Source organism: Macrotis lagotis, chromosome 5, assembly GCF_037893015.1.
Source record: "Macrotis lagotis isolate mMagLag1 chromosome 5, bilby.v1.9.chrom.fasta, whole genome shotgun sequence".
NCBI lineage: Eukaryota > Metazoa > Chordata > Mammalia > Peramelemorphia > Peramelidae > Macrotis > Macrotis lagotis.
Window position 1 is genome coordinate 246,442,036 of NC_133662.1, and position 27,172 is coordinate 246,469,207.

The 27,172-nt window shown below is 44.3% G+C and overlaps 1 protein-coding gene across 4 annotated transcripts in view; it reads left to right on the forward strand.

Moving 5' to 3' along the window:
• The first annotated feature begins 1,414 nt into the window (after positions 1-1,414).
• The window catches only part of TRPV2 (transient receptor potential cation channel subfamily V member 2), a 42,077-nt gene continuing 16,319 nt past the window's right edge, over positions 1,415-27,172 (forward strand). Inside the window, exons 1-8 of one of the 4 annotated variants that reach the window (XM_074189283.1) lie at positions 1,955-2,935; positions 3,538-7,358; positions 8,190-8,473; positions 9,679-9,812; positions 15,423-15,575; positions 22,133-22,273; positions 23,450-23,754; positions 25,122-25,295. In XM_074189283.1, the coding sequence (XP_074045384.1) occupies positions 8,259-8,473; positions 9,679-9,812; positions 15,423-15,575; positions 22,133-22,273; positions 23,450-23,754; positions 25,122-25,295 (1,122 nt within the window). In that variant the 5' untranslated portion in view covers positions 1,955-2,935; positions 3,538-7,358; positions 8,190-8,258. Of the gene's footprint in view, positions 1,604-1,954; positions 2,936-3,427; positions 7,359-8,189; positions 8,474-9,678; positions 9,813-15,422; positions 15,576-22,132; positions 22,274-23,449; positions 23,755-25,121; positions 25,296-27,172 lie in introns of those variants that run through there. The other 3 variants (XM_074189282.1, XM_074189284.1, XM_074189285.1) reach the window with 3 other exon arrangements.

A 27,172-nucleotide genomic window follows, 5' to 3' on the forward strand; every position in this document is an offset into this window, starting at 1 on the left:
ACTTGTCACACAGGAAGATGAGTCTCCCCAACTCCAGGTTTCTATTTGCCAGGGGCAGCCTGTACCAGGGCCTAGGTCTACAGACTAAAATTCAAGGGTCCCTACATTTAATAGTTAACTTTCAATGAGGTGAAACACAGATAAGTAAATGAAATTTAATTACAAAATAATTAAGGGTTTGAGGAATTCTGAGTCACTGGTATTGGTGGAGATCTAGATGCATTAAGGGCATTAGGATTTCCAAGGGGCAGGGAGACCACTTCAGGCATGCCTGGGGGAAGGCCCGTATAAAGGTGCAGAGGTGGGAGAGGGGATGTCCTGAATATGGAGGAATAGGGACAGTCTGAGTGAGTGATGGAGTTGAGGTCCTCCTCCTAATCCAGCTACTCTGGCCGATACTTAGGGCTCCAGGTTCCTAGATCAGACCTCTCCTCGCTGCTCAACTGGGGAAAAAATAGCTCCCACCTTTAGGACCTAAGGAAGGTCCTCGTGGAGAAGCGGCCCTCCAGCATCTCCTGAGTGTGTCCTCAGGGGCTTGGCAAGAGGGGAGAGTGGAGGTGAAAGTGGAGGAGGTGGGCCGTCACCCCAATGAGCAGAGAGAATCAGGAGGAAGGGATTCACCTGGCATTCCTCCCCTCTGGGGCAGTCACAAATCTGGAACTGGAAAAGAGCCTCCTCCTTTCTCATTTTACAAATGAGGAAACTGAGGCCCCAGAGAAGTTAGTGAATTGATGGCACAGGAAGTACCCGTCAGAGGGTTCCAGGGCCGGGACTCTCCATCTGACTCATTCATCACCCAACCTCTCCAGGGTTGAGGCCAGCATGCAGCCTTGGTGGGTGCCCCTGAGTCCGAAGACCTGGCTAGATAGTGGCTGCCAGGCATCTCTGATTCTTTCCACTGGGCTGGGGGTGCGTTTCCCCTGGGGTCCTGGCTTCTGCAGCTCCCACTCCAGGCTGCTGCCCAGACCCGAGGGAGTTAATGCCTTATCACCCCTAAGGTGTATGTGTGTGTGTGTGTGTGTGTGGTGTGTGTGTGTCTGTGTGTGTGTGGTGTGTGTGGTGTGTGTGTGTGTGTGTCTCTGTGTGTGGTGTGTGTGTCTGTGTGTGGTGTGTGTGTGTGTCTGTGTGGTGTGTGTGTGTCTGTGTCTGTGTGGTGTGTGTGTGTGTGTCTGTGTGTGGTGTGTGTGTCTGTGTGTCTATGTGTGGTGTGTGTCTGTGTGTGTGGTGTGTGTGTGGTGTGTGTGGTGTGTATGTGTGTGGTGTGTGTGTCTGTGTGTGTGTGTGTGTGTGTGTGTGTGTGTGTGTGTGTGTATGTGTGTGTGTGTGTGTGTGTGTGTGTATCTACAGGGTGGGGGGAGGGAAAGCAAAGGCCCACCCCTCGAGGGGAGGTTCCTTCCCGGAGCCTGCCCTCCCTCCCTCCTCATTGCTCTGTCTTACTCCCTCTCCGGACGACCAGGGTCTAGTGCATCCCAGCCCAGCCTCTGGACCTCCAGCCCTCCCAGGGCTCCCTGGGGCCTGACAGGGGACCCAGCCCCAGATCCCGTGGGCCCTGGCTCCTGCCCATCCCCAGCCTGGGGCAGGCAGCCGCTCTACCTGCTTTGGGGTAAGTGACCCAGATTATTTCCATTTCTCTGAATCTGTCTGGGCTGGGTCAGAGGACCCCACAAATGAATGGGTGCTGTTGGGTGCAGTGGGGGGGGCAGGAGACAGGAGCAGGGGGTCTCTCTTTGCGTTTCTGGCTGGGGAGGAAGAGGGGGAGGGCGTGGCTCCAGATCATCCTCCCTAAGCCCAGGACCCTTTGCCCCCCAATGGGTCTGTTTTGGGGTGAGATCTGATCAAGTCAGCTGGGAATTTCTCATAGGGAGAAAGAGATGAGGGAGGCGGAGGCCAGACAGATGTCAGCCTGGAGAAGGTAGGAGAGTGGGGGGGTGCTGATGTCTGATGCGATGCTGGGCGGGGCCCTGGATCAGGAAAGTGGGGTCCAGGAGGGGAGCTGGAGGAAGAAGAGGCTCTGGGGAGCCGGAGAGAGGGAGAGGAGGGTCAGGGGTCCCTGGCCAAGGCAATCAGCCTTCAGACAGACACAAGGTGGTTTTGAGGCTTGAGGGCCAGGGGAACAATGAGCTATGAATCAAGGTTTGGTGTCACAGCTGCTGCAGCCAAGGAAGCGGCTCTGGGACTGGAGGAAGGGGGCAGCCCCACCCAGAGCTCAGGGAGCCCTCGGCCTAACAGCCTGAGGGCCCAAAGGGACCCCCCACCATGGCCTGCCCCCATCCCTGGATTCTGCTCCTCTGCTCTGACACCTGTCTCTCTCCCAGTCTCTGGGCCCGGCCTCATTTCTGCAGCCCCATCCTTAGCCCTTCTCTCCTTCCTTCTCTTTTCCTCACCCTGCTTCCTTCCCTGCCCTGCTCCTTCTTCCCTTCCTCTCTTCTTTCCCCTTCTTATCTTCCTGTCTTCATCCCCCCCAGTCCCCCCCCAACCCCATCTGTTGAAGTACACTGAGGCTGCCCCCTCCCCTCTCCTCTTCCCCCTTCTTCTCCTTCCCCACCCCCCACCATTCCAGAGAGGAGTAGGGGAGGGGGTCCTGGGAGCAGGGGTCATAGAGAACTACTTCCCCACCCTCAGAAGGCCTAGGCATCATGCCCTCGTGACAGCTGTGGTTTCAGTTTGCCCACGAGGGTGACGCTCCGGAGTACAGGAAGTTCCTTGTGCTGTAAGCACAGAATCCTGGGTAGGGGCTTCTGGAAGAGGAAACTCCCCAGGCCCTGCCGGAGAAGCCGGCAGGACAAGCCAATGGCTAGAGCACGGCGCTTCGCCATAGAGTGGAGGTTGGCAACACCAGGGACTCAGAGCTCGTCTTGTCGACACGATCGGGCACTTTTGGGGGCTCCAGCTCTCCCGGTGATGCCTTCTGAGAAGACGTACATGGAATACACAGGTTTACATAAATATATTTATATTTAAGGGGCTTTTCATTCACAGAGACTGACTTCCCTTTAAGGATCTCTTCATTTATATAAGATATTAATATGTAATATTATTGATAACACCTAATATTATAATATAGTGACAACAGTAATAATATATTAGGAAGCAGATAAGCCATATTAGAGATTTTATATTACATTTAATATAATATTAATCAAATCTACTTTGCCAATGCAACTATTAACTATAATTATATAAATAGAACTGTTAATATGTGAGAATTATTAATGATATAGCATTATGCATAATCTAACCAATAGAATATAATGGTACATAATGCAATTCTTATGACATGATATACTACAAGATGGTATTATACACCATATGATATTAATACTTATCCATAATCATAGGATATTAATGATTAAACCTTATACAATATAGTATGACAAGATATATGGTATATATCTTTATGTGAATTAATCAAAAATGGATAATAATACATAATTATAATAACTGATGTTCATATAGCACTTCTTATAATCTATATTCTGTGTTAAGCATTTTATTATTATTATCATCTCATGGTGCTATCATCCCTGTTGGATCCAGGTCTGAGTTTCCTCGCTGCCCAGTAGAGCCTCACCGAGTATCCTTTTCTAAGGACATGAACCCTAAGTCCCATAGAAACCCCAAACAATGCACAATCTCAACTTGATGAACCTTCAACCACTCCCAGTCCCTATAGAAACCAAACCACCCTGCCCCCTATATCCGATTCCCTATAAAAAGACTCACTTTCCCCACTCCCCAAATCTGCTTGGACCTTCCTTCAATAAACAACTTTACATTCCCTTCCATATATAGTACCATCTTCCTTTTTTCCTGCGGATTCATCTTTTGACCTTTCAATCCCCTTTTTACAGATGAGGAAACAGAGACAGACAGATTAAATGACTTGCCCAGAGTCATTTAAGCCAGAAAAGATCCATGTAGCTGGATTTGAACTTGGGTCTTTGTCATTTTTGCAGCAGCACTCTTGCCATTGCATGGCCTAGCTGCTCCCTATCATGGCAGTCACCATGTATCTTGTTTTGGCTCTGTTTGCTTCACTCTGCATCTATTCTTGAAAATCCTCCCATGTTTCTGGGAATTCTCATCTTTGTCATTTGTTAATGCACCACTATCCCAGAATTCCAGAAGCCCAGAGTTGGAGGAGGGAGGTTTGTGCAGTGATCCAGAATCCTCTCTAAGCCATTCCCACAAGTGGTCACTGGAGTTTTGCCCCAGGTCCCTTGTTTCCCTAGGCGGCCCACTCCATGTGTGCATTCAGGGTCTCTGATATCAAATTCTGGGCTCCTTCCATCTCCCCCATGAGGTGACCTCCAAGCTTGAATGTTCTATAAAATACTCGACAATAAAGGTGACCAGCATGGAGGAAAGTTCTCTCCCTCTTCCACCTCTGGAGAAAGGATATTGTGACCTTCCTCCGTATAAACAAGATAAAGCGAAAGTTCCCTAGGACACGATGGGGCTCCATCGGCAAACCTCCGAACTATAGAGCAACGTGAGCCGCAACCCTTCTTTTTACTCTTGTCATGATTGAGAGTATTGGAAAATTCTGCCCACAGCTCCAACAGAACCAGAAAATGGGATTGCCCGGGAGAAAACTGCCTGTGGATTCATAGCCCCCATCGCAGCCTCCTTTGCACTTGTAGGAGATGGAAGGGGCTTTCCTACCTTATAAGGAGTTGATGTGATGCAATGGAAAGAATGTAGGAGTAATCGATCCTAAAGGACATTATTTTTACTCATCAAAAAAACTTAAATTAAAAAAAAACTTCTAAACTTATTTTTTAAATTAGCAACTAAACTTTGCTTAAAAATAGAAACTTAAAAATAGTGACATAAAATACTACAGGAAATTCTTCCTGAACTGATGAGCAGGGATAGACAAGAATACAGTCCATCTTCACAATTTGACTATTTAGCCAGATGATGAGCAAACTGAAATTGCCCAAAACAGGGGTGAGAAAGAGAAGGAGGTCCCAATGGACATGCTTCATTTTGTGAGTGGGGGCTCATGTTGTGAGTGACTGTGAACCTTCTATCTTGGAGGCTTTCTGTAAATTTGTGGCTGGAGAGCTGGACTTGAAGAAGTCATAGGTATGCATACATGCATTAGAGACAGAGACAGAGAAGTGGTTGATGTAAACTGCTTAAACTCTAATTGCCAGTTTCCTCATTTGCAAAATAGAAATAATAATAATAATGATGATGATAATAACAACACTCATTGCTCAGGGTTAAAGGCCGGACCAAATGAAGCACCATATGTAAAATACTTTGAAAATCTTAGAGAAGAACTGAAATCTATTTCAGAGGTCTGGGGAACTCTCAGATGAGGAAATTCCCTCATCAATACTGATCAGCTTGTTGTTCAGTCATTTTAGTTATGTCTTACTCCTTGTGAGTTTGAGGTTTTCTTGGCAGAGCTACAGGAAGGGCTTGCCATTTTCTTCTCCTATTCTTTTGCAGATGAAGAAACTGAGGCAAACAGGGTAAAGTGACTTGCCCAAGATCACACAGTTAGGAAATGTCTGAGACTGGATTTGAGCTCAGGTATTCCTGATTCCAGACCCAAAGATCTATCCTGGTCAGTAATTTTCCACAATTTTTGTCTTAAAGAGTTTAGTCTAGGGGCAGCTAGGTGGTGCAGTACATAGAGCACCAACCCTGGAGTCAGGAGGACCTAAGTTCAAATCCGGTCTCAGACACTTCATAATTAACCTAACTGTGTGGCCTTGGGCAAGTCACTTAACCCCATTGCCTTGCAAAAACCTAAAAAAAAATTTAGTCTAGAGTATTGAGAGGCTTAGTGACTTGCCCAAGGTCCTGCAACCAGAATATGCTGGAAGCAGAACTCAAACCCAAGTCTTCCTGGCTCAAAGATCAATTCTCTATCCTCTACAGCAAGCACATTGCCTCTCTGTAATCCTTAAAGTACTACCAAAATGTAACCCTGTGTTCCCACGGAGGTGACTTTCCCATTCCATTTCCCAAATCTTTCCCAGAAATCTTCACAACATTGTCCCAGAAGTCCCAGTTCCAACAAGTCACTACCACTGCAGCATTACATAATGTTTGCAATGATGATGTTGATGATGATGGCAATGGTGATGGTGTAATTTGGTGCCAACTGCATAGTACAACAATCTATACTCTAAAATTAAAAGAATTTACCACTGCAATTAAATTAAATTACAAAGACCTCTTTTTAGAGACATTATACTATACCTGGTACACCCAGAACATACCATCCTCCTGCCAAAGGGGACTTAGCTCTTAAACAGCAGAGTAAAGCAGGACTTTGTAGAAGAATGAGGCTTGGCTTTAGAGTCACAGAGCCTGGGTTAAAATCTAGGTGGTTTTTTTAAAAAATTGTTTTAAGTTTTTGGAGGCAATCAGGGTACAGTAACTCACCCAAGGTCATACATCTAGTGTCTGAGGCCAGACTGGAATTCAGGTCCTCCTGAATCTAGGCCTAATGCTCCAACTACTACACCATCTAGCTGCCCCTGGTTTGCTTATTTTTTTAATCTCCAAATGAATCTGGGGTTTTCTTTCTTCTTTTTCCACAGCAAATCCAAAGCCCTCACCCCCACATCAGGGTTAAAGTTGGTCTCGGGGCTTCAGGGAAGATCTTGGTTATGTTACTCTGCCCTGCCACTCCTGCCTCCCCAATAAAGACTTGGACTGGTGAATGCACAGTTTGTTTCATAGCCACTGACTAGTCTCCTAGATCTAACCTGTCTTAATAAAACACCATACTAATATTTTACAAGTTAAAAATGAGGGGCAAAAAAAATAAATAAAAATGAGGGGCAGCTAGGTGGCATGGTGATTAGAAAGCCTGGAGTCAGGTAGAACTGAGTTCAAATCCAACCTCAGACACTTCTTAGCTGTATGACCCTGTACAGGTCACACTTCAGCTTGTTTGCCTCAGTTTCCCCAACTGTCAAATGATCCGGAGAAGCCGTGTATCTGCCGAGAAAACCCCAAATGGGGTCATGAAGAGTCTGAAAACAACTGAACAATAAAAGTTACTAGTTATTGCCACCCTCCACTAAAAATTCCCCAAGGTGGGGGGCTGTTGCTCAACAGTTTGCACGTTCTCCTTAAGAGACTTCGAGAAAGTCATTTTTCATCCTGCGACTCTCTTTCCTCAATTGCACAATAATGGGCTTGGAACTATAGAGTCTGTTTCAGCTCTAAATCTCGGATGCTGTGATCACACATCTTCTACCTCCAGATTCCGTAGTGCCACCCGCCAATAGCTTTAAGCCGAGGCACTGTGGTTCAGAAGTCTTGATCAAAGACCTGTGGGGCTCTTGGACTCCACTTTCAGGACACTTTCCACCCCAGGGATAAAGGTGAATGCAACAAAGCCAATCTTGAGCCACAAGAACCCAAAGAGCAGTCCTTTTTTTGGGGGGGGGTTCAAGCAATGGCCCAATGCTATATACATGTATGCATCCATGTGTTTGTGTGTATATATGTATAATATGGATCTACACGGACATGGACATGGACAGAAATATAAGTGGAAGCCTACCTATGATTTATTGGTGCAGGTGATTCCTGATAAGGAAAATCTCTACCAATATCCACGAGTTTCCACACTGTCACTTATAGTCTCTATTTTATTTTTTCAGTTATCAAGTACTTACCGTTTTCACCTTCTTACTCTTCCCCCCCAATTAGGAAAAACAGAGAACTAAAACCCTTGTAATAAATAAATATGGTCAAGCCAAACAAATTTCCACATTGACCATGTTGGGAACTGTGCCTCAGTCCGCGTGCTAATCTACCGCCTCTCAGAGATGGGCGCCATGTCTCTTCATTGGTCCTCTGGAATGATCAGAGTTCTTAGTCTTTCAAAATTGTTTGTGGATGCTATAGCAAAAATCACACTCTTGGCTCTATGACTTTTAGACTCATCGAGGTTCAGTGATTTGCCCAGGGTCATGCAGCCTCAAGACTCAAACCCACTCCTTGAGCCACTTCTGTATACCAAGCTGCCTCTTTCTAAGACTCATCTCCTCTACCTGCACAACCCTTGCCTCCCAGGCTGGCCTTGACTCTCCTGTTTTCCCGTGGCACCCTTTGGTCTTGCCCACCCTCCTGTCCTTGTAAAACATTTGTTTCTTTCTCTATTCCTGCCGAGTCTTGCAAAACCTTTGTGTATCTCTTTCTTTCCAAAGGCGACCTCTTGGGAAGATCCTGAGAACTCGTAGGAAGAGATAAGGCAGGGGACCCGCCTCCGCTCCAAGATGCCTGAGCCAGCCAGAGGCCAGGCCTTTCGGCTAGAGACTACGGAAGGGGACCAGGATCAGGAAGGGGGGTCGGCTGCTGCTGCTTCAGCTACGGGGGAGAGAGGATCTAGAGACCAGCTGCCCCCCATGGAGTCGGCCTTTCAGAAGGAGAGCAAGGCCTTCTCCCCTCAGATCAAAGTTAATCTCAATTACCGGAAAGGGCTAGGTCCCAGGTAAGCAGAGTGATTCGTTTGATAATATCTTGGGGGTCAGGTTGTCTTCATGAGTATTCCTTGGTTGGGCTAGAAGGCAACTGAGGTTCTTTCCAAGGGGCAAGTCATCTCTTTGGGCCTAAATTTTTCTTCATCTGTAAAATGAGACTAGATCAGGGATTGTTAACTTGGAAATATTCCATTAACTATATTTCAATACATTAATTTGTCTTCTTGGCAATCTTATGCATTTAATTTTATGTGTTTAAAAACATTATTTAAGGGGCTGCTAGGTGGCGCAGAGGATAAAGCACCGGCCCTGGAGTCAGGAGTACCTGGGTTCAAATCCGGTCTTAGACACCTAATAATGACCTAGCTGTGTGGCCTTGGGCAAACCACTTAACCCCATTTGCCCTACAAAAAACCCTAAAAAACAAAAACATTATTTAGGCTTACTGGGTCCAGGATGCAGTAGTTCCAACAGTCCTTATTCTTTTTTTTTTTTTTTTTTTAGTTTTTGCAAGGTAATGGGGTTAAGTGGCTTGCCCAAGGCCACACAGGCAGGAAATTATTGTCGTGAGGCTGGATTTGAACCCAGGTACTCCTGACTCCAGGGCCGGTGCTCTATCCACTGCACCACCTAGCCACCCCTAACAGTCCTTATTCTTAAAACCAATCCTGACCATTCAAAGAGGCAACTGAGGAGAGCATATTAATTGGTGGATTGGGTGGGTGGGGGAGGGAACTGGGGAAAAGACTTTAAAGTTCTTCCCCCCTGGGTACTTGATAGTCTTCCCATTCTAGATTTTTCCCCCTCTTTATGATATCCTGGAAACTGACTTTCCTTGTGCTTCTCCCAGTTTCCATGGACCTTGGTTTAATCCTATGTAAAATGAGAGGGTTAGACTTTTAAGGTTCCTTCCAGATCTAAATCAACCACATGATTCCTAGTCAGTCATCAATACTACAAAATGTGCCATCACATTTGAATCTGAGAGAATCAAATATGTTTAAGGGTCTTGAGGGTAGTCTATAAAGGATTGGCATACTAGGGTCATAGGTTCATAGAATGTTGAACTTAGAAGGGACCTTAGAAATCATCTGGTGAGCAATCAGGGCTGAGTGGGGTCTCTAAAGTCACTATAGGGCAGAGTTTTTTACCCTAGTGGGGACATGGACAGCTGCCCAGTTTAATCCCCTCCTCTGTTCCCCATTTCCCTTGTCAGTCCATCAGATCCAAACCGTTTCGACCGTGACCGACTCTTCAATGCAGTTATGGAGGGAAACCCGGACAACCTGGATGGTTTACTGGAGTATTTGATGCTGACCAGCAAGTATCTCACAGACTCTGAATTCACAGGTATGGCCCCAGAGCTGTTAGGAGCAGGCTTTTTGCAACAAACAGCCCAAGGGGAAACCTATAGAGCCACCCCTGTTTGGTGAGTCTGTGGTGGTGGTTTGGAAGAGAGGAAATGAGTAAAAGCCAAGGATGAGCTCACTGGGGAATGGCAAAGAGGAAGTACACGTTAGATTCCTAGTTTTAATTAAATTCTTTTGCTGGCTAGATAGTAAACTTGGTTTTATTTTTGCCACGAGTTTTAATGTTGTTTTAATGTTTAATGTCCCAAGTTGGCCAGGATAGGAATTGTCCATATTTCATACAGCCCAATGGGATGGATGGATGTAACACAGAGCTGTTATTCTTAATTTTGGTGTTTGTAGTGGGTGATAAATTTCATAAAACCTGGTTGATACAGGCAGTAAATATGTTCTCACATTAGCTTTTTAAAACACATTCAGTTGAAAGGAAAGGAAAGAGCCTGGGACATAAGGCCCCATGGCAGAGGAGACAGAGCTCCAGGAGCCCATGAGCACTTCTTACTTTAACTAAGTATCGTTGCTAACTAAGGGCTTCTAGGCTGTTGAAGAAGTTCTAGCTTAACTTAATGTGTGTGCCCTGAGGCAAAACCACAGCGGCCCAACCCTAGTTACAGCTCTAAATAGCAGCCTAAACTTTGCCTTTCTTTGATGACTTAGATGCAAGAATAGTGACTAGCAGCAATGGCATTGATATCAATGGTATCTATTGCTTACGTCAGCGGGTGAAAAATAGCAGCCCCTGAATTGTTGAACTCTCTAATGGTAGCCCCTCATCAATACTACTTTCTCAGGGCTGAGCCCCATCTGTTCTGACCTATCTCCAAGTTACTTTCTTGGGGGGGGGTCCAGATTGGAGGGTACCATAAGAATTCATAGGAAGGGGCCCTTGTAGACACTAAAACATTATAACTTGTGAAATATTGTCCTTCTGTGAACTAGCTATGGGAACCCGGGCAAGGCACCTAACCTGTCTGTGCCTCATCCATAAAATGAGAAGCTTGTTTTTGTGGGGCAATGGGTTAAATGGCTTGCCCAAGGTCATACAGTCAGTAAGAATCAAATGTTTGAGACTGGATTCGAACTCAGATCCTCCTGACTCCAGGACTGGTACTCTATCCATTACATCACCCCAGCTGCCCCCAAAGTGAGGAGTTTGAACTCAATGATTTTCCACCTTTATGTCTATATCCCCTATGAGTGCCTTTTGTGATTTGGGAATTCCAGTAAATGTTGCATCATAGTCTCATCATAGTCCCCAAGGATTCCTAAATTTTCCACAGAGTTTATATCCAATATTGGAACAAAATGAGACACTCATGAGTCACCCAACAGTTAGCAAAAGGACATTTAATTGACTTGGCCAATGCAGGAGACGGGTGTTCAACAAGGACGAGTGTTGAAGATGCCTCTACATTGATTCAGTTGAATGAAGTTCCCTTGACCTGAGATCCCTCGGCCAAGCATGTGGTCGCCCCTGGAGCCTCGTAGGTGACTAGGAAGCCTCAACCTTAGTCTTTGAGTCAACCAAGACTCATGCATGATCGCAATAGCATTTAAGGAAAATGTAGCCTAACTTACCTGGAGGGAAGGATTGGAATACTACTACTACATTGGATTAATGACAAGCTCGTTGTTGTCTTGGTGCTTTTGCCTACATCCCTCTCTAGTCTTCCTGACTCTTTTTTAAAAAATTTAATTTAATTTAATTTAATTTTGCTATTTCTTTTTTTATTTAATATTTATTTATTCTCATTTTGTACAATTTTTTTTTAAAGTTTTTGCAAGGCAAATGGGGTTAAGTGGCTTGCCCAAGGCCACACAGCTAGGTAATTATCAAGTGTCTGAGACCAGATTTGAACCCAAGTACTCCTGACTCCAGGGCAGGTGCTTTATCCACTGTGCCACCTAGCCACCCTAATTTTTTTTATACATTAATAAAATATTCTTGTTTAAGAGTAAACAAAATACCCCAAAAATATAGACTCATTTGAGTGATAAAGGGAAGAGAAAAAATTTAAAATTAAAATTAAAAAATAATAGTAATAATTGTAGTTATGATCAGGTGGCGCAGTGGACGGAGCACCAGCCCTGGAGCCAGGGGCACCCAAGCCCATATCTAGCCCCGTATACCCTGTGTGACATGCAAGCCACCCCAACCCCACTGCCCTGCATAAACCAAAAAAAAAAAAAAAAAAAAGAAAAAAAGACCTAAAATAAAATAAAATAGTAATAATAGTAAGGGTGGCTGGGTGGCGGACAGAGCACTGGCCCTTGAGCCAGGAGCACCCGGGTCCAAATCTGGCCTCAGACACCCAAAGATCACCCTGCTATGCAGCCCCAGGCAGGCCACCCAGCCCCACTTGCCCTGCACCCCCCCCCAAAATAATAATAATAAAAAATGTGCTTCAGTCTTTGTTCCAACATCAACAACTCTGTCGTGGGTGGATCGCATTCTTTATGATAAGTCCATCACAAAAGTTACTTCCATATTTTTCCACCTTTGCCATTGCTGATCGCAACTCCCTCCTTTCGTATTTCTCCACTACCCTGTACTATGTTTTCTCTCTCCTTTCACTCTGACTCTGCTGTAGGGTAGCTGAGTGGCGCAGCAGACAGATCCCTGGCCCTGGGGCCAAGAGGACCCGAGCCCCCATACCACCCCTTAGGCTCAGCATCCACCTGGCCCCATGGTCCCGGACAGGCCATCCAATCCCAGCCCCTTGCAAGAAGTAGAAAAGAAAATGTGTTATATCTGACCACTGTCCCCCCATGGTCCATCCTCTCCTCCTTTATTCACATCCCCACCCCTTCCCCCTGACCCCCTCCTTCTTACTCCAGATGTCTGTACCCCATTGAGTATATTAGCTGTTTCCTCTCCTAGTCTCCTCTGATGAGAGTGAAGATTCCCTCATTCCCCCTTGCCTTCCCCCTTCCATATCATTGCAATAGCTCATTGTAATGAAGAAAAATCTTATTATCTGAAATATCTTGGCCTATTCCCCCCTCTCCCTTTTCTTTCTCCCATTACATTTCCCTTTTTTTCTATTGACTCCATTTTTATACCATATTTTATCTTCGAATTCAGCTTTCTCCTGTGCTTCAACTATAAAAGCTCCCTCTACCTGCTCTATTAACTGAGAAGGTTCATATGAGTATTATCAGTGTCATTTTTCTATGCAGGAATACATGCAGTTCATCCTCATTAAGTCCCTCATATTTCCCCCCTCTCCTCCAATCTCCATGCTTCACCTGAGTCCTGTATCTGAAGATCAAACCTTCTGTTCAGCTCTGGCCATTCCAACAGGAACATTTGAAATTCCCCTGGTTCATTGAAAGTCCATCTTTTTCCCTGGAAGAGGACATTCAGCCTTGCTGGGTAGTTCATTCTTGGCTGCATTCTAAACTCTTTTGCCTTCTGGTATATTGTATTCCAAGCCCTACGAGCTTCCAATGTAGCTGCTGCTAAGTCCTGTGTGATCCTGACGGCAGCTCCACGATATTTGAACTGTGTCCTTCTGGCTGCTTTTAATATTTTCTCTTTGACTTGGGAGTTCTGGAACTTGGCTATAATATTCCTAGGGGTTGGTTTTTTGGGATCTCTTTCTCAGGGGGATCGGTGGATTCTCTCCATTTCTATTTTGCCCTCTGCTTCTAGGGTATTAGGGCAATTTTCCTGTAGTAATTCTTTGAAAATGATGTCAAGGCTCTTTTTCTGATCATGACTTTCAAGTATTCCAATAATTTTTAAATTATCTTTCCTAAGTCTGTTTTCCTTATCAGTTGTTTTTTCAATGAAATGTTTCACATTTTCTTCTATTTTTCCATTCTTTTGGTTTTGAAGTAATGAGTCCTGATTTCTCATAAATTAATCATTCTCCCTGAGTTCTATCCTTTGTCTGAAGGATTTGTTTTCCTCAGAGAGCTTTCTTATCTCTTTTTCTATCTGGTCAATTCTGCTTTTTAAAGCATTCTTCTCCTCAATAACTTTTTGAACTGTTTTATCCATTTGACCTAAGCTGGTTTTTAGCATGCTATTTTCTTCAGCATTTTTTTGGATTTCCTTGATTAGGCTGCTGACTTCATTTTCATGTTTTTCCTGCATCTCTCTCCTTTCTTTTCCCAGTTTTTCTTCCAACTCCCTCATTTGATTTTCAAGGTCTTTTTTGAGCTCTGTCATAGCCTGAGCCCAATTTCTGTTTTTTCTTGGAGTCTTTAGATGCAGGAGCTTGTGCTTCCTCATCTTCAGACTGAGTGTTTTGATTCTTCTTGTGCTCACGGCAAAATATTTCTCAATGGTCTTCCTCTTATTTCTTTGCTTGCTCATTTTCCCAGCCTGGGCCTGGTTTTGGGGTGCTTCCTGAGCTTTTGGGGCACTCCCACAAGGGTCTCAGTGTGTGAGGCTCTGTCCTCCCTCCTGGTCTGTGAAGCGCCCCCCTCTGCTGGGGCTGAGGTGGGGGGGGGCCCTGCTGTTCTATGGGGGGGCCTAGACTGTGATCAGGGTCTGAATGTGGTCAGAGCCCCAGAGTCCTGTTCCAGGGGCAGAGCTTGGCAGTCTCTCTCTCTCTTCACTCCCCTCCCTCAGCTCAATGGGCTCATGCCCTGGGGGCTCCTGCTTACTGGCTCCACCTGCTTCTGTTCCTGGATCTGGACTGCCTTGGCCATGCTGCTGGCTGTGTGCCCGGAGGGCTCGCTCTGGCAGAGGTCCCCCGCTGTTCCCCCACTTTGTGCCCGGTGCTCCCCGGGGTGCAACTCAGGAGACTCCCAGCGCCCTGGGGCTGCCTCTGGGAGGCTGGAGTTCTTTGGCTATGTCGGGCCACCCCTCCGGCCCGGGGAGCAGAGCCTTTCTGCTCTTTTCCAGGTCACCTTGAGTAGGAGAACTGCCTCACTGGGTCCCTCTGTGGGCTCTGTCTCGAAAATTTAGTTAGAGTCCTTAGTTTAGAAGTTTTATGAGAGAGCGCCTAAGACAAGATCCTCTCTTGTGGCCATCTTGGCTCTGCCTCCTTCCTGACTCTTGATTAAGTTATACCTCCTACAAGAAGCTTTCTGTGATGCCCTAGCCTTCTCCAGACTTTTCTAACATTTTCTTCTATACAACACACTCAAAGATTGAATGCCACATTGTCCTATCACATTGTTTGATTATTTCATGTAGCAGAGTCATATCTTTCTAACTAGACTACATACTCCTTGAGGGCAGGGACCATGTGCCTTTTTTCCTGTTCTTCCTCCCCCCAGTCACCATAGAGATACAACAGAAACTTACTGATTGATTAGTCTGGAGCATGAATGATCCCATTGGATTCATGGAAAACCGCTACTAGCATTATTGAGGTTGAGGCTGAGTTGGTTACAACATGAAGGCCAGGGGGTGGCTAGGTGGTGCAGTGGATAGAGCACTGGTCCTTGAGTCAGGAGTACCTGAGTTCAAATCTGGCCTCAGACACTTAATAATTATCTAGCTGTGTGGCCTTGGGCAAACCACTTAACCCCATTGCCTAGCAAAAAAACACAAAAAACAAAAAAACAAGAACAGGAAGGCCAGGTAATGGTTCCCCTTCTTTATCTCCATTTACCTCAACCTCCCTGACAGATGCAGCCACTGGGAAAACCTGTCTGATGAAGGCTGTGCTGAATCTCCGGGATGGGATGAATGAGTGCATCTTACCTCTGCTACAGATCGACCAAGCCACCCGGAACTCCCAGCCTCTGGTCAATGCCGTGTGTACTGGGGACTACTACAAAGGTAAGAGAGAATGGTGGCAAGGAAATGATGGAGAAATATGTGGAGTCAGATCAGATCTGTCACTAACTATTCATCCAATAACCTCAAATAAATCTTAAACTTTTGAGAGTATCAGATTGCACCCCTTCATTTTAAGGAAGGGGAACCCAGGGCTTAGAGAGAGGAAATAATTTGATCAAAATCATATAGGGGTGGCTAGGTGGCGCAGTGGATAAAGCACCAGCCCTGGAGTCAGGAGTACTTGGGTTCAAATCTAGTCTCAGACACTTAATAATGACCTAGCTGTGTGGCCTTGGGCAAGCCACTTAACCCCATTTGCCTTGCAAAAAACCTAAAAAAAAAAATCATATAGGGACGTTAGTGGCAGAACTGGGACAAGAAACCAGGTTGCTTGACTTCCGGTCTATTATTTAAACTCTCCCAGTTTTTGTTTCTCCAGCTATAAAACTGGGGGGAAAGAAACCTAGAACAAGTTTGTTGTGAGATTTAAAAGAGGAGATGAATATAAACTAATATGGAAATATGTTCAACATGATTGTACATGTAAACTATGTCAGATTAATCACTGTCATAAGGAAGGGAGGAAAAATATGCAAATCAATATGGAATTGGAAAAAAATAAAATTAAAATAAAAAAAGAAAAGTTTGAATTTAGTAAAGCCTGGGTATTGTTGCTATTTGTATTCAGTTGTGTCCAACTTTTTGTGATTCTATTTTGGGGTTTTCTTGATAAAGATACTGGAGTGGTTTGCCATTTCCTTCTCCAGGTCATTTTACAGATGAGGAAACTGAGGCAAATAGGTTGAAGTGACTTGCCCAGGGTCACCCAGTTAGCAAGTGACTGAGGCTAGATTTGAACTTGAGAAGATGAGTCTTCCTGGCTTCAGGTCTGGTGCTCTGAGTCCTATGGTGCCACCCAGCAGCCAGATCTATTATTACCTATGTGTTATCATGAAGTACGGGCTCCAACTCTGCCTGGGGAGGTTGGCTGAGCTGACCAGTAGAGTCCTTGGGTCAAAGGATTGGACAGTGTTTTCCAAATCAAGATAGATATAAATGAATGTCTCTATCAGAAAAGTGGAACCCCGCTCTCAGCTGGAACCCAAGGCATTTCCTCCATTGTTCAAGAGTGAGGGGGCTTCCAGGAGAGTGATCTAGGGCACAACTGGGGGTACTCTCTGCTTCTCTCTGGTTATATTTTCTTATGATGCTGAACTTTCAGGACTGGGCTTCCTAGATTTATCATGGGGGGGAGTAATATTTTATTGATGCTTTGGAGAAGGTACATTGAAGCCATTTCCTATTATTCATCCTGATTCAATAGAACTTTCCTTTATACAAGCAAGGCAGACTGGTTCATGACCATATCTGATAGTGGATGCTCACAGCCCACCACTTCTTTGTCAGTCTTCTGGAGTAAAAGCTGGTTGGAGGATTGATTTGAGATATGATGTCATTGGTTCTTCCTATGTTAGTGAATGCTGTTCTCTGTCCCTGTCTCTCTCTGTTTCCCTCTCTGTCTCTCTGTCTCTTTGTCTCTGTCTCTCTGTTTCTCTTTCTCTCTGTCTTTATCTGTCTCTGTCTCTGTCTCTGTCTCTGTCCTTCTCTGTCTCTCTCTGTCTTTCTCTGTCTTTGTCTTTCTCAGCAGTTAGTGTTAAGTGACTTGCCCAGGGTCACACAATTAGCGTCTAAGGTCCTCCTGACTCCAGGGCCAGTGCTCTATCCACTGGTTCACCTAGCTGCCCCTTATGTTGGTCTTTCAACCAAAACCATTTACCTCCCTTGCATGTCTTGAACATAAGAGACAAAGGATCTGAGTTCAAATGTCAGCTCTGCCAATTATTGACTGAGGGACTTAATTAAGCTTCTTAATGTCTCTTGGTTACAGTTTCTTCATCTGTAAAATAGGAAGATCACTTCTGGATGACCTGAATTAGCCAGACCAGATCTTAGGTAACCAGATGACCTCTGAGGCCCTTTCTAGATTAAAACTATCATCCTCGCCTTCTCAAGTTTCTCTTAATTCTTCATATTCGTGATTCCTAAGAGCGCAGTAACATTGCATTGCATTTACATACTGTGATTGGTTTGGCCATCCCCCAATCCATGAATCCAATTTCTTGCTATCCCCAAAATTGCTTTTATGAATATTTTTATTTCCTTGGGTCTTTGTTCCCCTTGAACTAAATGCTCAGTAGGTGGTGCAATGGGTAGAACTCAGGAAGACCTGAGTTCAAATCTAAGCTTTGACATTTACTAGCTGTGTGCCCCTAGGTAAGTCACTTAACCTCTGTGGGTCTTAGTTTCTTCAACTGTAAAATGGACCAGATGGCCTCTACCATCCCTTCCAGCTGTAAATTTATTTGTTTAGATTTTATTTGCAGTTTATTTTTATTTATTCCTGGTGTATATTTTTCTATAGTTTATAGTTTGTTTTTATTTATAGTTTTTATTCTACTTCTGGGTAGAGGAGTCTTGGAGGAATTTTACAGTAGAGTTCCTCAACACACACTTCAGTCTCCTGTGACTTTACTCGATTTAGATGAAAGAAGCCTGAGGGTTATAAACTGACCAGAGGTCTCACCCTCATGACTCCTGCCTTTGAGAAGAGGCTCAGAGAGTAGAGAATGTAGGGAGCTCAGTGCAATATCAACAGAGATGCTGTTGACTCTCTTGGCTGGGAAACAACTGGACTCACATGCCCACTTTCTCTTCTTTATAAAATATGAGGATGGTTGACTTGGAAGCTGAGTGTAGGTGCTTTAGGTCTATGCTCTCTCTGGCCCCTCATGCTAAAGGGAGACCAGAGGCTATTGGCAGGTCCCTTAGTATCTGTGAGGGCTTTGGATGAAGCTCTGTTGGTAATGGAGCCAGGGAGAACCAGGCAGTCATGGGACAAGAGGAGCCAAGAAAGATAACTTCCTGGTCTCTTATTTTATTTTTTTCCAAGGCAATGGGGTTAAGTGTCTTGTCCAAGGTCTCACACAGCTAGGTAATTAAGGGTCTGAGGTCGGATTTGAACTCAGGTCCTCCTGACTCCAGGGCCAGTGCTCTATCCACTGCAACACCTAGATGCCACCTAGCTACCCCCCAACTTCCTAGTTTTTCTCTCTCTTTCTTTTTTTTTTAGGTTTTTGCAAGGCAAATGGGGTTAAGTGGCTTGCCCAAGGCCACACAGCTAGGTCATTATTAAGTGTCTGAGGCTGGATTTGAACCCAGGTACTCCTGACTCCAGGGCCGGTGCTCTAAACACTGCGCCACCTAGCCGCCTCAAATGATTGTCATTTAAAAAATAACATTTTATATTTTCCCCAGTTAAACATGCAAGCTACTGATTCTGCTCACTTCACCCTGAATCAGTTCATGCAAGTCTTACAGCTCTCTAGTATTCCCTTGAATCTATACGACCCAATTTGTTCAGTTATTCCCCAACTGATGATCACCTCTGTGGCTTCCAGTTTCTTGTTATTCTAAAGAAAGTCGCTATAATATCCTTTTCTTCTTTCCTTGGTCTCTTTGGGGATATAGCCTACAGGTGGTTTAGGGAGGTTATTTTGGCAGCTTTGTGGAGGGAGGTTGGAGATGGGGGAGACTTGAGGCCGAGGAACTAGCAATAGGCCAGATGAGAGGTGACGAGATTCTGCACCAGTGCAGACTATGCTGTAGAGGAAGAATCAAGATTTTGAAACTATCCGATTAGGAAGGACGGGTAGAAGGAAGCATCAAGTCAACCTGAGTTCAGATTCTACCTTAGACACTTGGGTAAATGACTCTCTTTTGCTGCCTCAGTTTCCTCATCTCTGTGAGGATTTAATGGCTTCCAAGGACCCTTCTGGTTCCAGATTTAAGATCTTATCATTGCATTGACCTTGGAATGCCACAAAAACCTTTCAGTGAACTCTATAATCACTCGTAAAGACTGACCTATAACTCCCCATACTGGAAAATGAAGTGGATCAAACATTCCTGTTGCTCAGATGAAAAAGTACCTTGTTGATATTTTTTGTTGGAAGGGTGGGATGGAGGAGGGATCTTCTGGGAAATGAAGGCATGCAAAAATAAACCCTATTAGATGGTGTGGGGGATATGATGCCTCCCCTGCAGTGGTCCCCAGTCATCTTTTGAATACAATGTCCTGGTAGCTTTGAATAATGGGTAGAATGCTCTCAGGTAAACAAAATCTTAGGTGATCCACAGAGTAATGGAGACATTCATGGCCTGTATGAACAATCTTTGACATGTTCCCAATGAATACTGGCAGCTGAGAAATGTAAAAAAGATATCAAAGGTTTATGAGTGGGAATGGAGGTGGACTGGTTGAGGGATAATGGGGAGATTGCCTGATGACTGAATTGGTATAAATGAATGAATGAATGGGTGGATGGATGAATAAATGTATGATGAATGAAGTGATGTATGAACAAAAGGATTGATGGATGGATGGATGAATAAATGAATGAATGTCTGAATGAAAGTATGAATGGATAAAATAGCATTTGTTTATTGCTCTTAATATACTAAGCTCAGAGATGATGAAGCATTAAAACTACCAGAGGAAGGCATTCAGCACATTTTGCTAGAGAGAATTTCTTGAAAACCAGACAAGAATGTTCCAAAGATAAGATTCATTCTTTCATTTGTGGATGATCATTTATTAAATGACTGTCACGCACATTTACACATTGAAGGACGATAAACGTCCCAAAACAAGGCTGAGCAGAGTAGAAATAGGGAAGGAGAGTCTTCCATTCCCTCTTTGTCTAGAGATGGGTACCTGTCTTTAGCTTCCATCCTTCAAATCATGATTGATCGTTGTTTTTGTTTGGTTTTGCAAAGCAACTCAGGTCCTTCTGACTCCAAGGTCAGTGCTCTATCTACTATGCCACCTAGCTGCCCCCTATGATTGATCATTGATTGCTTTGGCATAGGGGCAATGGATCTGGAGTTAGAAATACTTATCTTTCTGAGTTCAAATCTAACCATCTGTGTGACACTAGGCAAGTCACTTCACCTTGATTACCTTGGTTTCCACTTCTGTCAGATTAACTGGAGAAGGAAATGTCCAACCACTCCAATATCTTTTCCAAGAAAATCCCAAATGGGGGTCACAAAAAGGTGTATCACAACTGAAAAATGACTGAACATCATCTTCAAACAATAGGGCAGAGTGGATAGAGGGCTAGTCTCCGAGGAAAGAAGACCTAGGTTCAAGTCCCTCCTTAGACACATACTGTCTGGGTGACACCTGGTAAATCCCTCACCTCTCATTACCTTGGATGACTCTTGCAAGAAGAAACCTGCAGAATAGTTGCGGGCTATATTGGATCTTGAGCTGCAATGGACCTTTGAGGTCATCTCATTCAACTGTCTCATTTTGCTACTGAGGAAACAAGGCCCAGGGAGAAAATCTAAACTGCCTGAGGTCTCAACAGTTGGAAGGCATTCCCTTACCAGCTTCTCCATATAGTGGAGAAATGAAGTCTGAACTCCCAAAAAGTGCCAGCCACAATGTGCTGCAAAAATTGAATTCAATTCAGTTAAAATGTTTTAAATCATTGCAATGTGTGTTGTGTCGCCTTAATTCTATGGATATAAAGAGGAATGAAACAATACCAGTTTGTAAGGAACTTTGAAAAAAATGTCCCCTTGGCAATCAATGCCTCTATGTAATCCTAACAGTTCACATTGATTTAGTACCTTCTATGTCTCTGTATGAATCCTTTACAATTGTTACTATCTCATTTGATTCTAACAATCACCCTGGAGATGAGTGATATCGTTATCTCCATTTTTTAACCTCAGTGGGGAAAGTGAGGCAAATAGAGGTTAATTGACTTGCTCAGGGTCACCCAACTAGTAAGTCTGAATTCAGATTTGAACTCACAGGGGTGAGTTCCTCACTCCAGATAAAGTACTGCATACATTTGCCACCATTTGCCACCTCTGTGACTTCATAGAATCACAAGGTCATGAATTTAAGGTAGAAGGGAAATAACTTAGCAGCCAATGAATCCAACCTTCTCATTTTATAGATAAAGAAACCAAGGCACAGGGGATTTGCCCAGGGTCACACAGCTAGGAAGTGTCTGAGGCAAAATTTGAACTCAGATTTCTAACATCCCTCCTGGTCACCCCTTCCCTCTATTTTTATCTCTTCTTTTAAAGTGAAAATTTATTATCAAATTGTTTGCTTTTTCAATGGGGGTAGGGATGGGAAGGGAGGAAGAGAGAAAATTTGGAATCAAATTTGGTGACCAAGAATTATTTTTACATGTGTCTGGGGGAAAATAAAATACAAAAATAAGTTCAGAGTGTAATCTCCTTGTGGGTACCCTTAACATTTGGCAAAATACTGACACATAATATCTCCTTAACAAATGATTGCTAATTATTTTATTATTCTAATGGAAATATAAGATGTGTCCCCTGGTTTCCGTGCTCTTACTGATTCTCTTGGATTGATGCTCTAGAGATCTCTCTCCAGGACTGCTCATCTGCATGGCTTTTGGTACTCCCTTAAGGGGCTTCTCCTACTCACCCTGGCTCTGTTTCTTCAGGTCATAGTGCTCTGCACATTGCCATTGAGAAGAGAAGTCTTCAGTGTGTGAAGGTACTAGTGGAGAACGGAGCCGACCTTCATGCAAGGGCCAGTGGACGTTTTTTTAGGAAAGAGAGTCAAGGAATTTGCTTCTATTTTGGTGAGTGAGTGGATCTTTCCTGGGCTCTGGCCCTGGGACATCATTGGCTTGTTTGTCTTGGTCACAGATGGAGGGTGGGTGGGTCAGTGTTCTTTAAATAGGGGAACTCTTCTAGTTCCCATTCAGAAGTCTTTCATCCATTCATTCACCAAATATTCATTGAGCATCTACTGTCTTTGCTATGTTATTACTTCCCTGTGGTTACCTGTGGCTCAGTGAGTCTGGTTTGGCTTTTCAGAATCAAAGCTGGCAGAGGAGTAGAGATAAGAGTCAGGATTAGACCAGAGATTGTTATTAGAATTTGCCTCCAGGGAGTCATAATCCCAACTCTAACTGACTGCACAATGGAAAGTATGACCTAGATCCAGTTTTAGCTGTCCTTCTGGCTTTTAAAAATAATTTTATTGATATCTTTGGTTTTCCCCAATATATCATTTTTCTCACTCAGAGCATCATCCCTCATTTAAAAAAAGAATAGAAAAGAGAGGAAATAAGCAAATTGGCAAAGCTAACTAACCCACATATCAACTGAAATCTGAACAACATATACCATCTTCCACATCTGTAGTCTCCTACCCTATGCAGAGAAGAGAGGGAGGTACATTCTCAAAATCCTTCCATGGGTATTTTAAAAATAAATTTTTTATTTGTGCCTTTTGGTTTTAGTTTATATTGAATGTTTTTATTTAAATGATTTAACTTTATTTAAAATGCATTTAATTTTTATTTATTGATGCCTTTTGTTTATCCCCTCCATTTCCGAACCATACCAGTCCCCTCCCCTCCCCAGAAAGTTGTCTCTTATAATAAAGAATAAAAAAGGAGAGAAAAACTCAGTTCAATAGAGCTAATCAACACAACTAAATTTGAGTAGATTCAGTTATACCCATAGGCCCTCACCTCTGCAAAGAAAAAGAGAGGTATATTGCATATGTCTTGATTCTGTTGTCTTTACTCCACATCAGTTTGTACGGCTTCTTTATATTCCTCATTATCTTTGTGTACCACACTGGCTATTTCCTACCCGCATCGCCATCCATGGCATGGTGACCAAAAGCAGAGGGATCAAGGGAGAAAGGAGAGCTGGCAAAGTGAGATTTCCCACATCTGTGTTCCCAAAGAAAACAGGAGTCACCTTCTCAGAGTAGGGTTCCAACTGCCTCCTTTTGACCCCAGGAGAGCTGCCACTGTCCTTGGCCGCCTGCACCAGGCAATGGGATATTGTATCATACCTCTTGGAGAATCCAGACCTTGACCGCCGGGCCTGCCTAGAGGCTGTGGACTCCTGGGGCAACACGGTCCTGCATGCCCTGGTGATGATTGCAGATGATTCAATGGACAACAGCGCCCAGGTGAACAGAATGTATGACTACATCCTCCAAGTGGGTGCCCGCCTCTACCCCTCGGTGAAGTTGGAGAACATTGCTAATCTCCAGGGGCTCACGCCATTCAAGTTGGCAGCGAAGGAGGGGAAGATCGAGGTGAGTGGGGCCTACCCCATTCCGTTGCCTTCTGAATCTCAGAATGGGAAGGGAGCTCTTAGAGCATCATGTTCAAATGTAGCTTGATATCAATCCCCTATGACAGAGCTATAACTAGGGTGAGAGAGCAGGATGCTGCTCCAGGAAACTGAAATTTATATGGCATGTGAGGGTTATAAACTCATAGGGTAAGACAATCTTAGAGCGAGAGGTAGAAGGAACTTTAGACGTCCATGGTCACATCAGAAGTACGTGGCAGAGGTCATCGATTCTAGGACCAGTGCTCTTTTCACTGAATTATATTATCTGAAAATGGAGAAACTGTGGAACTTTGATTCTATTTAAATTCTATTCTATTTGATTTCTTCTTTTTGGCATTTCTATTTTATTACTTATTATTATTACTTCAGGGATCATGTTGTAGGGAAGTTGCTTCCCCCACCCTTTCTCCAAAAGAGGACTCTTGGTGTCCTAGAGTTTCCATTGACTTTGTTTTACAAAATTAATTTAATCGCACATCTTGTGTGGCTAGGCCGGAGGTGCAAAGATTGCTCTTTACAGTTTTGCCTTCTGTGTAACATCCCCAGAAAACACTCTGCAGTCTCTGCCTTTAGTGAGAGGGAAGCCACTACTTCATTAACCCAGTTCCATTGGGGACAACTCTGTTTAAAAGGTGTCCTTAAGAGTACCTGGGTTCAAACCTGACCTCAGACACTTAATAATTACCTAGCCGTGTGGCCTTGGGCAAGCCACTTAACACCATTGCCTTGCAAAAATCTAAAAAAGAAAAAAAGTGTCCTTAATATCAAACTGGAATTTACCTCTCCTCAGCCTCCACCCACCCAGGGCTCCTCCATGGGAAAGAGCATTGGATAGAATCTTCACAACAATTCAGGGAGGTGGGGGCTATTATTATTCCCATTTTATAGTTGGGGAAACTGAGGCAGGCAGAGGTTAAATGACCTGTCCAAGGTCATAGAGTTGGTGAGTGTCCGAACTTGGGTCTTCCTGGCTCCAGACCCAGCACTCTATCCAATGGGCCACTTATCTACCCACTATGTGGCTGTATGATAAATTGCAAATTACTTAGCCTGTCTGAGCCTCAGTTTCCTCCTTTGTAAAAAAAGGAATTATATCAGATGGCCTTTAAACTCCCTTTTAGCTCCAAATCCATGACGGTGGGTTCTTATGTTGGTTCCTGCCAAATCCATCCTCTGAAAGGCTCTTTGCAGACTGACCCCCAGACAGCCCTTGTTTGTGGCCCCCCCAAATCTGGGGACAGTTCTGGAGACTGATTGCTTGTGGGGGGTGAGGGGAATAGAAAATAGAAGCCATGCCTGAGGATTCGCCCACTGTCTTCCTTCCAGGTCTTTAAGCATATTCTGCACCGTGAGATCTCTGGGGAGTACTGGCACCTGTCTCGAAAGTTCACCGAGTGGACATATGGACCTGTCCAGGTGTCACTCTATGACCTGTCCTCTGTGGACAGTTGTGAGGACAACTCGGTGCTGGAGATCATTGCCTTTGGCTGCAAGGCCCCGGTGAGTGAGAGGACCAGCTGCAACCATAGCCACTGAACACATTCCAGGGATAGCCACCTAGTGTTGACCAGCCAACCTCCTGGAGGCCACCCAAGACTGGTCACTACAACAGACTCATGGGTGGAGAGCTTCAGAGGTTACTGAGTTACAGATGGGGAAACTGAGGCCAACAGAGGTTAGGTGACTTGATCCCACCTCCATCCTTCCTTCCTTTTTCTCACCTGTTCCCTACCTGCAAATGCTTCCACAGCCCTGTTCAGTGATACAAGGACCTCAGAGACCTTCCCACCCAACCCTCTTACATGCAGATGAGGAAATGGAGGCCTGAGGACATTGCAGTGATTTTAAGATTATGGGCTTCTAGATCTAGAACATGAAGGAATCATCTAGGCTATCCTCAAAACTTGGTCTCAGAACCCATTTCTCCACCTAAAATTGAGGATCCTTCCCCCAAAGAACTTTTGTTTACATGGATTTATATCTATCGGTATTTACTATATTAGACATTAAAATGTCTTAACATTATTAGGAAAATAGTTTTGACCTGGAGGACCCCCTGAAAACATTTTACAGATGAGGAAACTGAGGCCTGAGGAGGTGTGGAGACTTGCCCAAGGTCACACAGGTTGCATGTTGCAAGGCTGGGATTGAAGACCAGCTACTCTCCCAAGCCAGCCTTCTTTCTGTCATACTCACTGACTCCCCTTTCCCTTCCAGGTCCCTGCAGGTGTCACCTTCTCACCAAGTCCCCTATAGAAAGTGGCTCTGCTGCTTCCCAGCTCTGTGGCTTCAGGCTGATCCTTTTCCCTGAAGGTTCAGCTTCTTCATTTGTATGGAGTGGGACCTATTCAGTCTGAGGAAAATACTCTGTAAACTTTCAAGCACTCAGTCAGGCAACAGATATTTAAGTGATTATCCTATTACCCATCCTCAGTTGACATTTATTAGCTGTGTGACTGGCCAAGTCAGTTATCCCTGATTGCCTCAGATACACACAGACACACACACACACACACACACACACACACACACACACGGAACAAAAAACCCCCCCAAAAACCCAAAAAGTGTTTACCCTGTGCCAACTACTTGTCCTCAAGGAGTTTATGTTCTCATGGGAAAGACCACATGGGAACAAACAAGACAGCTAATAATGCAATGGAAGGAAACCCCAGGGAGTCACTTGGACTGGTCCTCGGCATTATCACTCTTGTGTCATCCAGGACACATAATTGATCAAATGAGAAACTGATTGTGAAGAGGTTTGAAATGGCAAGAAAGGACTGAACATTCAAGTGATTGTTATAGAAAGACCCCAGTGCTGAAGGGTTTGAATCTGGGCTGTTTCATACTTACTGTGTAACTTGGAGAAATATCTTAAGCTTTCTGCTCCTCCATCACCTAAAGGGTTGGGCTAGAATGGTAGCTCTCAAAGGCCTCTCCTTAGGGGGTTCCTGAGACCTTTCCAGGGAGTCCTCCAGGTCAAAACTATTTTCCTAATAATGTTAAGACATTTTAATGTCTAATATAGTAAATACCGATAGATATAAATCCATGTAAACAAAAGTTCTTTGGGGGAAGGATCCTCAATTTTAGGTGGATAAATGGGTTCTGAGGATGGCCTGGATGATTCCTTCCAGCTCTAAATTTGATAGTCTTCTCCTGTTACATCAAGTATGATTCTTGCTATCGTGCCAAACCTGGAAAGATTTGTCATCTACTGTGGCATTCACCCCCAAATCCATACACATTTCAGATATGAACTCTTCTATGGTACAGATTTCACATCTACATAGATATACAGAGCCCTTCCTCTGAAGGCTAGCATCAGTCAATCAATTAATAAGCATTTATTAGGCTCCTGCTTGCTGCTGGGG